General features: G+C 39.2%; 1 protein-coding gene across 5 annotated transcripts in view; it reads right to left on the reverse strand.

The window, feature by feature from the left end:
- LOC137299495 (transcription factor 4-like) overlaps positions 1–14,276 on the reverse strand; it is a 143,923-nt gene that overhangs the window by 24,392 nt on the left and 105,255 nt on the right. For all 5 annotated transcript variants that reach the window (XM_067968277.1, XM_067968276.1, XM_067968275.1 and 2 more), the window contains 3 exons: positions 9,752–9,854; positions 6,423–6,562; positions 340–487 (listed from right to left, as the gene is read on the reverse strand). In XM_067968277.1, coding sequence (XP_067824378.1) covers positions 340–487; positions 6,423–6,562; positions 9,752–9,854 — 391 coding nt within the window. The remainder of the gene's footprint in view (positions 1–339; positions 488–6,422; positions 6,563–9,751; positions 9,855–14,276) is intronic.

Consider the following 14,276-nt stretch of genomic DNA (forward strand, 5'->3'; position numbering starts at 1 on the left):
TAATTATGGAGTGACAAAGAAATACAAAGATCTAGGTCTTGACAATCAGTGCAACGCAAAAGCTATCATTACGGTGAGGATGCCACTGCATAAACTTTGGTTGACACTGGAAGTTTCAGCTCTTAAAATGACAAATAAATTGATCCACAGAAAGCATGGTAACAAAAATCTGCCTCATTCACATGGAGAGCAGTGCCGGTATTTGAAAGTTATCCTTAGGATCCTTCTTCTATTCTTTCGATATTTAATTATCAATGTATGGAGGACAATGCACTTACTTCATAATCCTAAATAGATCAAAAGATGTGCTGCAATTATGCAGTAAAAAGCCATACATACTCATGATGGTTTCTGTCCCACTGATTGGTGGTGTGTGAGATGAAACGCCATATGCAGCTGAACCTGCATTATTGGAACAGTGGAAACCAGACATAGAAGGAAGACTCCCATTAACTTCTGTTGATGGCACACTGTGTATTGGGTAGCTCTGCAAGAGAAAAATGCAGATGTACAAGGCTCATTCACCAATTTTCTAAACGGCGAAAGTAGGTTGGATACAGAGCAAGTCAACCTGAAAACTGGATTTTTTTTTACAAAGACATATGGCATAATCAGCCACAGAACATTGCCCTTAAACCAAGTACAATTACTCTAATCTTCTTATCCCCCTTATTAGACCTTCGTCTCAATCTCAAACACAACAGGTATTGGAAAGGCTCATTGTGAAACTAATGCTGGCTTAAGACTTTCCCCTTGTGCTATACTTACAAATGAAATATGCAAAGGATACAATCCAATAGATCAGTCTAAAATATGTAAGCAGTATACATTCCTACCTCCATGTGTATAATCGCTGCCCCACCAAAAAAAAATGAAATCTATATTCCTTTCAAGACAAGTTGAAAATGCCTATACAAACATGCGTAATGTTTAAAAAGTAAAGAGGTTTAACTAAAGTTGGCAAGAGCGACAGAACAGATTCACACCCAAGATTCTTTATGCAGGTTTTTAATCTCAATCGTGCCATCTTTGGCAAGTATTGAGCAGAAGGTAAGTGCTGCCTTACAGAACGAGACACAAATGAGAGTTCCTGGCCCTCCTCATGCAGTTTCTAGCAGTAGATCACCAAGTGGCATTGGTGCAAGCTTGTGAAGATGCTGGAGACAAGTGCACGGTACAAGACAACTTCAGGAATTGGAGAAAAATAACACTAACAATGACAACAACAAAAATGTACAAGGATTTCCAACCATTATGCAACAAAGCCATATTTTAAACGAGGAATGTTAAGACATCCATCAAGCACATGGAAGTTTTTAATCTTTCAGCAAGGACAGACCAGTGATGTTGATTAGAATGAAACCAAGCGCTTCATTTAAGGATTCTCTCATCTGATCTACAGCAGCTGAACTAACATTTCTAGTTCACAAGAAACCCTCACTATTTTGACTTCAATCGTATATTTCTATAAAGGCTTTTGACTGCCATTTTAGATCTAGGATTTCAACTGCTGTAATTGTCTTATAAAATGGATTTATAGGCTGAATAGTTACTCCCGTCTCTTGGGTTACGTACGAGTCTCAAATGAATGCTGTTATGAGGGGCCACTACATCTACATTTCTTCTGCCCCATAATTATAAATTGAGCTGTGAATGTTTTTCTACAGGACAAATAATGTGGCCACAAGTCTCTTTACATGGTTAACATCCTGAAATATAACACAAAGTAAAATAGCTGATCCATTAAGAATGAAACCCATAAAATTTGTGATGCTTTTCCAAAATAGTCCTAGTTTCTGTTACCTTGCAACATTCAGATAGGACCACGATATACCCTCATCACCTGCAGATGATTCATGTCATTGTGACTTTTTTTTAAAAAAAAAGAAATTTGCACAAAATGTTTACGCTTTTTAGCCTCAAAACTCCTGGTCTTCTCTTAAAAGTTGTTACAGTAATTGGGGGGTGGGGGGGGGTTGGCGGGGAGAAGAGGAGGAGAGAGTGGGTGGGAAGGAAGAAGTGTTTCAATACAGATCACTCAAAGGCGCATAACCTTAAAATTAGAGCTAGGCCATTCTAGGGTGGTGTCAGAAAGGGCACTTCTTCACACAAAGGACAGTGGAAATCTGGAACTCTCCACCAAAAAGCTGTTGAGGCTAAATCAATTGAAAAATTCAAAACTGAGATTGACAGATTATTGTAAACCAAGGGTATTAAGGGATATGGAAACAAATTGGGTAAATGGAGTTAAAATACAGATCAGCCATGATCCAACTGACCGGCGGAACAGGCTCGAGGGGCTGAATGGCCTATTCCTGCTATGTTCCTACTCCACCACAACTTCTGGGATGTAAATTTAAATTCAGAACAGACTGACTAGACAGGGCTGTTCCAGCATCAGACAGGAGACTATGTGAAATAGATTTGGGTTGTCTCAGCTCGGTTCCTCATGAACATGTACCCATGACGTGAAAGTAGCCCTAATTCAGCACTAATCGTCAGCATCACTCTAATATGCCATAGGGCAGCTCTTGTGGAAAACAGGAAGTTCACAGTGCAGCAGGAATGCTCCTGGGAAATTGGGGCTAAGGCACATTGTTGCATATAGCTCAAAGACTCTTGATTTATATCTGACCAAATTATATCTGACCTCTGAATGCTTGATGTGACATGCAAGCCCAAAATAAGGACAATGTTACACTGCCCAACATATCATTTTGAGTGCAAAATTTACCTTTATGTTAAAAAAAAAGTACTGACCCTTTCAGATGAAGAAAAAAATCAAATATTTCTCCTGGACATAAAGACAGATCTTAGATTTTAATTCCATCACCTATTCCTTCACCAGGACTTGAGCAGAGAGGTTGGGAAGGGAGCTCAGGAATATGAGAATTGATTAGCGGCTAACATAAAAGAGAAACCAAAAGTCTTTTATAAATGCATAAATAGTAAAAGGATAGTCAAAGGAAGTGTGGGATTGATTAGGGACAAAAAAGGAGAGCTTCTTGTGGAGGCAGAGGGCATGGCTGAGGCACTAAATGAATACTTCGCATCTATCTTCACTAGAGAAGAGGATGCTGCCATTGTAGCAGTAAAGGAAGAGGTAGTAGCAGTATTGGATAGGATAAAAATAGATAAAGGAGGAACTTAAAAGATTGGCAGCACTCAAAATAGAAAAGTCATCCGGTCTAGATGGGATGCATCCTAGGTTACTGAGAGAAGGGTGGAAATTGTAGAGGCTCTGGCCACAATCTTCCAATCCTCCTTAGATATGGGGATGGTGCCAGAAGACTGGAGGATTGCAAATGTTACACCCCTGTTCAAAAAAGGGGAGAAGGATAAACCCGGCAATTACAGGCCTGTCAGCCTAACGTCGGTGGTGAGGAAACTTTTAGAGACAATAATCCGGGACAAAATTAATTGCCACTTGGAAAAGTATGGGCTAATAAATGAAAGTCAACATGGATTTGTTAAAAGAAAATCATGTTTGACTAACTTGACTGAGTTCTTTGATGAAGTAACGGAGAGGGTTGGTTCGGGTAGTGCAGTTGATGTTGTATATATGGACTTTCAAAAGGCGTATGATAAAAGTACCACATAATAGACTGGTTAGCAAAATTAAAACCCATGGGATTGAAGGGACAGTGGCAGCGTGGATACAAAATTGTCTAGGGAACAGAAAGCAGAGTAGTGGTGAACAGTTGTTTTTTTAGACTGGAGGGAAGTATACAGTGGTGTTCCCCAGGGATCAGTATTTGGACCACTGCTCTTTTTGATATATATTAACGACCTGGACTTGGGTAGAGAGTATAATTTCAGTTTGCAGGTGACATGAAACTTGAAAATGTAGTAATCAATGTGGAGGATTGTAACAGACTTCAGGAGAACATAGACAGACTGGTGAAATGGGCAGACACATGGCAGATGAAATTTAATGCAGAAGTGTGAAATGATGCATTTTGGTAGGAAGAATGAGGAGCGGCTATATAAACTAAATGGTACAATTTTAAAGGGGGTGCAGGAACAGAAAGACCTGAGGGTGCACATACACAAATCTTTGAAGGTGGCAGGACAAGTTGAGACGGCTGTTAAAAAAGTATATGGGATCCTGGGTTTTATTAGTAGAGGCATAGAATACAAAAGCAAGGAAATTATGCTAAACCTTTATAAAACACTGGTTAGGCCTCAGCTGTAGTCTTGTGTTCAATTTTGGGAACCACACATTAGGAAGGATATCCTGGCCTTAGAGGGTGCAGAAAAGATTTTACTAAAACGGTGCCATGGATGAGGGACTTGAGTTATGTGGAGAGACTGGAGAAACTGGGGTTGTTCTCCTGAGAACAGAGAAGGTTAAGGGGAGATTTGATAGAGGTGTTCAAAATCACGAACGGTTTTGATAGAGTAAATAAGGAGAAACTGTTTCCTGTGGCGGTGGGGGGGGGGTCGGTAACAAGATGACACAAGTTTAAGGTGATCGACAAAAGAGCCAGAGGTGACATGTGGAAACACTTTTTTTACGCAGAGAGTTGTAATGATCTGGAATGCACTGCCTGAAAGGGTGGTGGAATTAGATTCAAAAGGGGATTGGATAAATACTTGAAGGAAAAAAATTTACAGGACTATGGGGAAAGAGCAGGGGAATAGGACTAATTGGATAGCTCTTTCAAAGAGCCGGCACAAGCATGATGGGCCGAATGGCCTCCTCCTGTGCTGTACCTACTATGACACTGCCTGGAGATCTGGCAGATGAGCTCTGACATTGGGAAAAATTAGATTAGTATCCTTCTTAGTCCTGTATGCTGATCCAGAACAGTCAACAATTTCAGAAATGCAATACTAACCGAGTACTGCTGCATACTTTGTTTAAATCACCTAAGCTTCTCATTTTAGGCTTTCAGTTTGCCATAATAGGTGTCTGGGGCCACTAAAGAGGAATAAAAATATACAAAAGATTTTCCTAACAGGTAGAAGAATGATTTTTTTTGGAAGAAATGTGAATGGGTTGAGAATTAAATGTTGTAAGTACGACTATAACTAATATTTCCCACTAAAGAGTCTTTTGCTTGCTCCTATTGACCCAAAATATACAGGAAAATTCCGAGTGTTTCTGGCTCGTTAGTAGTAGCTGTAACTAAAAAGAGTACTTATGGGATACAAAAACATTCCCTTGATAATGCTGGCCTGCACTGCAAGCAAAATCATGAGTGAATTTACAAACAACGCCACAAGGGTTTAATTTTATTTTAAACAAACAAAATAAATTGCAATCTGATAAAGAATCAACTAAAAATTGGTCAAAAAGATTGGGTTTGATGGTTCACTATATTCCTTTGTGGTTTGGCCCCAGTGAAGCCTGAGGCAGTTTGAATGCTGATTAGGCTACTGTCATGGGATCTAGGTTTAGAATGTTCCTGCTTTGACACTTTCTTCAAATTATCTTCAAAGAAAACAGTTTCGGTAATTGGATTGAGGAAATCATATGTATAAACACACATCTCCTAAAACTGTGTGTGTGTGTGTGTGTGTGTGTGTGTGTGTGTGTGTAAGTAAAACAAAGGTACTAAGCAACTCTTCTGGCTTTGAGTGCTAATATTGTTTACATAACAGTGCACTTTAGAAGTAATTCACTGTGGGAACCATTTTGAGACATTGACATTAGGCATTACACTAATGCAAGTATATTATAATGTAACAGAAGGATGATGCCTGCTCTAAATAGTCCATTTACATTTAGTTTTCTTTGCCCACTGCTATTGAAAAGGGGAATAATAGGGGATAAAAACATATCGAATTTTCTGATATGGTTTTGCAATCCTTATAAAATCCTAGTGAAGGTTTCCACAACCACCATGATTTTCCCCCTGTCCTTCCCTACTGTGTTTCTGTTACAAACACCTTGTATCCAGTCCCACAGGTGACCCGTAATTCATTTATTCACAAGTAAACATGCAATATTTAAAATTAAACATTCCAAGCTAGATTGCTCACCCATAAATGCTGTTAGGTTGGCTTAAAAAAAAACATAATTTTAGCAGTTCTTTAATAGCAGCTCTAAAATCACTTTGGCTTGCTCCAGAGCTTATCTTAAAGAACTCTGAATAAATTTGTTTGAGCTTACTCATTTAAGATGATCTATTTCCAGAAGGCCATCAACACTGAATTTAACACTGTGCATACCATAACTTGTGTTCACATTCTCACCACTGGTCAAACAATTGAGTGATAATGTAACTACAATCCAATCAGCTTGCGTGAATAAAATCATAGTTTTATACTAAATGTGAAATTCACAATATAACAGTTTTGCCACATGCTAAAATCCTGTACAACCAAGAGGAATGTTTTCAATTTCTCTTAAAATGAGTTGCAAAAACAAGCATTTCTAGCCCCAAGCCACCGTTCTGGAGATAAAGATTAATTACCAGGCGTTCATGTGGATGAAGGTTGCTGTAGCCACCAGACTGGGACAAGTGGGATGAAGAATTTCCCATCAAACCTCCATATCCTGGCTGACCCATTCCACTGGATGAGTTCCAAACATCAGGACCATTGTGAATACCATCTAGAATGCAATGAAGAGATTATTTAAACTTCTGTGGGCCACAGGAATGAAAGAAGTCTAATTATTCACACTCTTATCTGTTTACATAGCTGATCTTAAAACCCAGAGTAAGCAAAGTAAAAGTGGATGAATCACTTTTCGGTGAAGTATTTTTGTTCTTTGAGGCTATCCTCTACATTCCATGGGTAAACCCTACAATCTAGTGGGGATCACTAGGATATGTTCATATTAGTGCAGGAAGAAAACCTATTTGGGTCTGACGTAGCTGATTAGATATACATTTCACCTTTGGGAGCTGGGTTTGAATCTGGTCCAGACTGGTGGGATAAAAGTTTCCCCTCCTTAGCTGTGTAGGGTCAATGTGGAATGAATTTACACAGTCCTAATCTAGTTCCTTGTGGGTATGAGCCTACAGCTAAAAGTGTCCCTAATTCAGCATTAATTGGACAATCTCACTCAGGCCACAGGATGTCTTGGTATAGGAAATGGAAAAATACAACTAGTGCTGTGGATGGGTGCTCTTCAGAGATTAGGTTAGCACCACATTGTTGGAGCAGATTAGAAGGAACTTTCATCTGCATCTAATAATCCATTACTCATCTAAGAGCACTTGCTGTTAACACCAAGTGGCTAGAAAGGAAAATGTTCTATTTCCCTCATGCAGATGAGCACAATATTCAGAAAAAGTCATTAAAAAATTGGCTAAATCTTCTTCCTCCATTCTAATTCATGCCCATTAAGCTATATCTCTAACCAGTTTTTAAAATTTAAAAAAAAATTGAACAATGATAAGTAAAGAATCAAAGAACAAAAAATTCACCTTTTCCTTGCTAAATAACTCCAATCAGGTTCTAGACTATTAAAAGTCTATTTATTGTACTGTGGTCGCAACAATCTAATTTTAGCGTAACGCAGAACACCAAACTGAAGATGATCCAATGTATTCAGTCGGTGGAAAACTTTAGCAGGACCTTGGTGCTTTATATTTGTACAACTAAAAAAGATGGACAGACTATAGCAGAACCCATTTTCTCATTTACTCGATACTCACAGCAAGAGGGATATTTCCTTACTAAGCATTTTTAAGCAGAAAATTTTTTGGCTACAACTTGCATCCTGAAGGGGCTGGGATCTGGGTCCTTAGCCATGTTCTACAACAGGATGATGGAGATATTGTCAGTTGCAGAATCTTCTTCTCAGCCCTCAAACCAGATAGCAGACCTTTTCAATTGATATATATATATATATATATATATATATATATATATCGTCTGCAGCTGGCGTTATGGATATCACAAAACTTTAAAGGTAACTCAGGATGTTTAGGTTCTGCTGATTAAGACAGATGTTCAACTGGTAGCTGACTAGCGAGTTGCACCCATATGCACCCATCCCTAGATGAGCTCCTTGTCCAGATACTGAAGCCCCTGTATGGAGGCAGAGGAAGTAGTGGATGCTTTCATGACAATGTCTAGTTTATTCACCTTCAAAATCAGAGTAGAGGCATGTACACATGCAATATTGATGCTCAAGGCATCAAGAGTTTCAGTGAGAATGACATACAACCTGAAATGAACAGTTAACAACTATACCAAAACTCAGAGAGCTATGTTCTGCCCCTAAAGTCTAATCTGTTTTTTGTGAAGTGGATATCCTAGGAAAATTCAGTTTGGAACTTCTCCAGGTTCACAAGAAATTCAAAATTAAGTGCCATGTGGTACAGGTCTCTTCCTGGCTCACTCCTGTGAGGATACTCAAACCAGGTAACCACCCTAATACATCTGAAACCTCTGTAGATGTAATTAGGTTACCACGACTAGAAGCCTGTAGCAAAAACTCTGGGCTGAAATTACATAGATAAACACATTCATCTTAGAACCTCAGAATTTTTCCAGCAATTCACTCCAATGGCAACATGGTCATCACTCTACGGCACAATGCACTGGGGTTTCTATACACATACACACCCAGATCAGAATTAGTAGAGACAAAACTAGATACTGTACATAGTCAAAAACTGAAATCAATGAAAAATGGGATTCCACTGTTATACTCCGCTACTATTTTCACATAAAGCCTAGTTAATCCAGACCCATTATCCTAGTACACATCTTAAAGATGCTTGATAAGCACCATCTCTGATTACCAGAAGTCTCCTCTTGAATCATCCATACCCACAGAAGAGGACAAAATATCAATTACACCTCTAGTCCCAGTTCTAACTGGTTTGGTCTCATTGCTGTGTTACATGCAAGAAATATTTGTCACTCTGAACCAGTGCACTAGCTCAAGTGAAGTGCGATGCACTTTGGAAGATTTCTCTCTGCACAAGAGGCAGGAGGAGAAGAATCAAGTGAATGAGATGACATCATGTCTCGGTATCAGCCAGATTGATGCTTCAGCCATTAGTCATTTAAATTATTAGACGAACTGCAAGTTCAGACTTCAAAGTCATGGTTGGTAGAAAGCCAATAAAAGCACCAATTATAAGTAACATGTTTTTGTACCTCAGGCAGACTGCTAAAAGACCTTGCTGTACTTAACCCTCACACTTACAAATTATCCTTAGCTCCCTAACCAAAATTATTGGCCAAGAAACAAGAGGAAATTGTACTGGAGGCTATATAGGAAAAAAAATGGCACTCAAAAGGCTCAAACATCTGAAAATATTCTTGAACTACACTGGACAATACCCATAGAATGTAGAGGAGAAGGAAGAACCCTTATTCCCCAAAATATTTAGGTTTCATTCCTCATCAAATTTCCCCTGTAAAGCCAACTTTATCTGACTAGAGTTTCTGTACAGAATTTTAGAATGAACTGCTATATCGAGTAAATTCAGTTTTCTTTCTGGTGTGTTATTATTAAGTTTCCTTTTCATTACTACAATTTTAATACTTTTTTAATGTGATTTAGTTTGTTTGGGTAATAGTCCACAGATGTTCTTAAGTAATGAAAAATGTACAGAATTAAAACTATGCAAATTAACAAGTAGCCATTGTCTAAAAGCATATTTTCCCTAAATATAGCATAACTGGCTACTCAAAAACATTGTTACGGATTAACAATATTGGTTACATTGAAAATATATTTTCACAATCAGTTGTGAATCATGAGTCAATGAGAAAATACTAAAAGTGTTAGCCATTTCAATGCTGATTAATGCAACTATCCTTAATTAGCCTTTACCTTGGATATAGAAAGAGCCTGGAAATACAGAACCTGAAAGTTTGGATGAAGAATACCCAGCTGAATCTCTACTATATTCTTCACTTGATGTGGAGGCGTAGACCTGTGTTGGAGGACAAAAGAAATTTGTCATGTAAATATTGATGTTAAAAATTGGATCATGACCTTTAACTCAATTTCTGCAGTTTTTTTTTTAACCATTTTAATCCAAATAATTCAATCTCTTCCTCACTAATTAGTTCCAAGGATTTTGCAATAAGAGGTTTCTCACATAATTTACATGACCATAATCAAAATGGTTTATAATACTTGGTGTTCCCTCAACATAAAATGGGCATTTCATCGCCCTCATCCTCATCTCTAACCTCCATTGGCACAAACATCCAGCAGGGTCAATCAAGCGTACCTGCAAATAACTCTAGAGCTGCAAGAATAGCGCTGCCTTAAAGAGTTTGCTATGCTGCCAGTACTGTTCCTTAACATGTTCATTATTGAGCATAGTAGTTAAAAAAAAGTTTGTGCCAATTGATACCATGATGGACAGGGCTAAATAAATCAAATTCCATTTTCATTGCACGGGAATCCGTGCCCAATTTTCCTACTACTCCATGTTTGAACCCCTCCAATCAAGTTTCTGCCCCTGCCACAGCACTAAAACTGCCCTTATAGGATATGACATCCTATGAGACTGTGGTAAACTATCCCTTCTCATCCTTCTCTTCCTGCCTGCAGCCTTTGACACGACTGACCACACCATCCTCATCCAACGCCTCTCCTCCATCATCCAGCTGGGTGGGACTGCCCTTGCCTGGTTCCATTCCTATCCATCCAGTCATAGCCGGAGAATCACCTGCAACGGCTTCTCTTCCCACTCTGGCACCGTTTTCACTAGAGTCCCCCAACGATCTATCCTTGGCCCCTTCCTATTTCTCATCTACATGCTGCCCTTTGGCGACATCATCTGAAAATTCAACGTCAGGTTCCACATGTGCACTGATGACACCCAGCTCTATCTCACCACCACCTCTCTTGACCCCTCCACTGCCCCTGGTTTGTCACACTGCTGGTCAAACATCAGCAGAAATTTTCTCCAACTAAATATTGGGAAGACTGAATCCATTGTCTTCGGTCCCCGCCACAAACTCCATCCCTCTCCCTGGCTACTGTCTGAGGCTGAACCAGACCGTTCGCAACATTGGTTTCCTATTTGGCCCCAAGATGAGCTTCCGACCCCGTATCCGCTCCATGACCAAGACCTCCTACTTCCACCTCCATAACATTGCCCGTTTCTGCCCCTGCCTCAGCTCATCTGCTGCTGAAGCCCTCATCGGGTAATTCATTGGCTGGGAAGCATTCGGGCAATCCTGAGGCAGTGAAAAGTTCTATGTAAATGCAAGTTCTTTTTCTTTCTCGATAGAACATTTGCCTTGACTCACTAACTGTAGTTCAGATGAATTCCCCTGTCCATAGATTTTGATCACCGTAAATAAAAGATCAAAACTGAATGATACAGGTCAGATGCATCAAAAAAGTACAACATTCTAATTACATATGCCTTCATGATTTTGCCCAGTAAGGTGTTGATATTATAGCAAACAAAGCCAAAATACTTTTCAACCAATATTTTAACTATATTGCTGAGAAAACCCAAATTTATTCACGTTTAAATCACCACCAGTTCTAAATAAGGAAAATCAAAGCACACACACGGTACTGTTGTCATTTCCACACTGATTGGCTCAGTATCAAATCTTAAAACAGTTTTGTTTCTTATTTTTCTCTTTTTAAAGAGAATACCTTTTCCTATCTTTCTTGTCAGTGCACTCTGTAGTAGGTTAGGTCCTCTAGTTTGCAAATTTTTTTCTCTCTTCTAAAAGTTCTATACACAAATCATTGATAACTGTAAAAACCATGTGATGAAAAAAATAATACAGGACAGGCCTCACAAAAGAACAACCTGTGGTCAGAACCAGTTCCTTAAAAACAAAACGAAAATGTTAGAGCAGCTCAGGGGCTGAGATAAATCTGTAGGGAAATTTCTCAACACAGAAATAAGCAACAGCAGGTAGTCAGTGAAAATGGATACACAAGTAAGGCAATGAAAGGATTGTTCAACATCACCACTGGGTTTAGTTCCCCTGCAATAGCATGAGCTCCTTGGATGAATGTGTTGTAGACAACACATGATTTACAGCAGTATTGGTTGACACCTATCGTGCTTTCATATCTAATTTCCAGACTCGCTTGAAACCCCCTCCCATGAAAAAGCAAGATAAGCATTATTCAAGACCTCATATATCTATCTATAGGCACAGATGATCCTCATTCTTTATCCCTTCCAACCAAAATGGTACATTCTCACTGAACAACAAAAGCTCCTGAAGCCCAAGTAGGAAAGGTTTTATTCACAAGCACAACCTTCTTGAAGATTTTACTGATGTGGGATATATTGAATGTAATTTTTGGATCAAATCATAGATCATACAGCACAGGAGGCCATTCGGCCCATATGCCTGCACTTTGAAAGCTATCTAGTTAGTTCCACTCCCCTACTTTTCTTCGTTGTTCTGCAAATTTTTCCTTTTCAAGTATATATCCAATTCCCTTTTGAATGTTACTATTAAATCTGTTTCCACCACCCTTTCAGGCAGTGCATTCCAGATCATAACTTGCTGTGTAAAAAAAATTCTCCTCATCCCCCCTTCTGATTCTTTTGGCACCACAATAAGTCAAGTGGTAAACCTGTAAATTTAAAACAAAAACAGCAAAAGCTTAATCCAAGTCTGTAAACATTCATCAGACATGCATGTTGATGACACCCAGTTCTGCCTGTCCAACATGTCCCTCGACCACCTCTGTGCTTCCTGACATAAAAGGCATGGAAGAGACAAAATTTCCTCCAACAAAACATCAGGAAGACCAAAGCCAATTGTTTTAGCCTTCCCCATAAATTAACTCCCTTACCACTGGCTCCATCTTTCTACCCAGCTGTGCAAAACCTCAGCAGCCCGTACAATCCAAAGTCACGCTTTGACATCTACATCCTATCTATCACCAAGACCGCTAACCTGCACCTTAGCAACATCGTCTGCTTCTGTTCCTAATTCACCACCACCCCAAACCTTTATCTATGATTTTGTCACCTCTAGAATTATTTGCTTCAATGTTCACCCATCCTCCACCCTCCATAAAGTCCAACTCAGCTGCCTGTATCTGGCCCCACACAATACTACTTGCCCATCACCCCTTGTCCTTGCTGAACTACATTGGAAACCAGCTGCCTTTGATGTTCCTTCAATTCTTAATACATGGCTACACCTGTCCTCCAAAGCACTGAATTTATATCTAGGCTCTCCACTTGAAATCCCTCCATGGTATCACCCCATCCTATCTCTCCTTCAGCACGCTATTCCTCCAAACACCATTTGGTTCTCCAACTCTGACTTGTTGTGCATTTCCCCCACAATTTTTCCATCATTGATGCTGCAGTCTTCAGCCATCTCACCTCAATCTCTGGAACTCCCCTACTAAGCCCCTCCATCTCTTTCCACTTTTTAAAAACCTCAAAACCCACCTTTTCAACAAAACTTTTTGTCAATGCTTCCAAAATGATTCAGTGATCATCCCTTTATACCATTCGTCAATATTTTGCTCTCTCCTTGATGAAGCACCTTGGAGTGTTTTCTATATTAAAGGCACTACATAAATGCAAATTATTTCTCAATTAAATTAAGCTGTCTATGTCCATTGCAGGACATAGACATGTTCACAGAGGGTGCAGGTAGGTGGCAGGTTTAACTGAATGCAAAAAAAAGTACATTTGGTGAAAAAGAACAAACCTAAATGTAAGATTCTTAAAAGTGAAGAGGAACAGAGGGATCTCAGGGTGCAGAACTATTGATCCTTAAAAGATGGGAAGCTCAGGTAGAAAAGGCCAAAAAAAAAGGCAAATGGTATTCTAGATTTCACACATAGGACTTTGAATGCAAAAGCAAGAAAATAAAGTTGAATTTGTACAAGACTTTTGATTAGATCACAGCTGGAGTACTGCATGCAGTTCTAGGTACCCCATTATAGGAAGTATAATAGGGGAAAGTGCACAGCTGGAATCACTGGAATAATGCAAGGATTGAGGGGTTATCGTTATGAAGAATAGCCAAAAACACTTGGGGCTTTTTCAATGAACTAGAGAAGACAAAGGGAGGAATAATAGTTTACAAACCCACAAAGGTTTTTCCAGAGGGTAAAAACTGAAGGATTGCTACCATTGGTTAATGAACTAATAAGAAGTGGCACTGACTCACAATTATCACCAAAAGAATGAAGGAAGTAGTTAGAAGATTTTTTTTCCCCCACAGAGGCTCATTAGAATATGGAATGTCTTTTTGCAAGTGGCTATTCAGGCAGACAATAACGTCAATTAAAGGGAACTGGAAAAATATTTGAAAAGAATCATAAAAGGATAGAGAAGGGCAAGCAAATGGGATTAGAGTAGACAGCCCATTTCCCTGAACTTCACTATATT

The sequence above is a fragment of the Heptranchias perlo genome, chromosome 29, assembly GCF_035084215.1.
Source record: "Heptranchias perlo isolate sHepPer1 chromosome 29, sHepPer1.hap1, whole genome shotgun sequence".
Taxonomy (NCBI): domain Eukaryota; kingdom Metazoa; phylum Chordata; class Chondrichthyes; order Hexanchiformes; family Hexanchidae; genus Heptranchias; species Heptranchias perlo.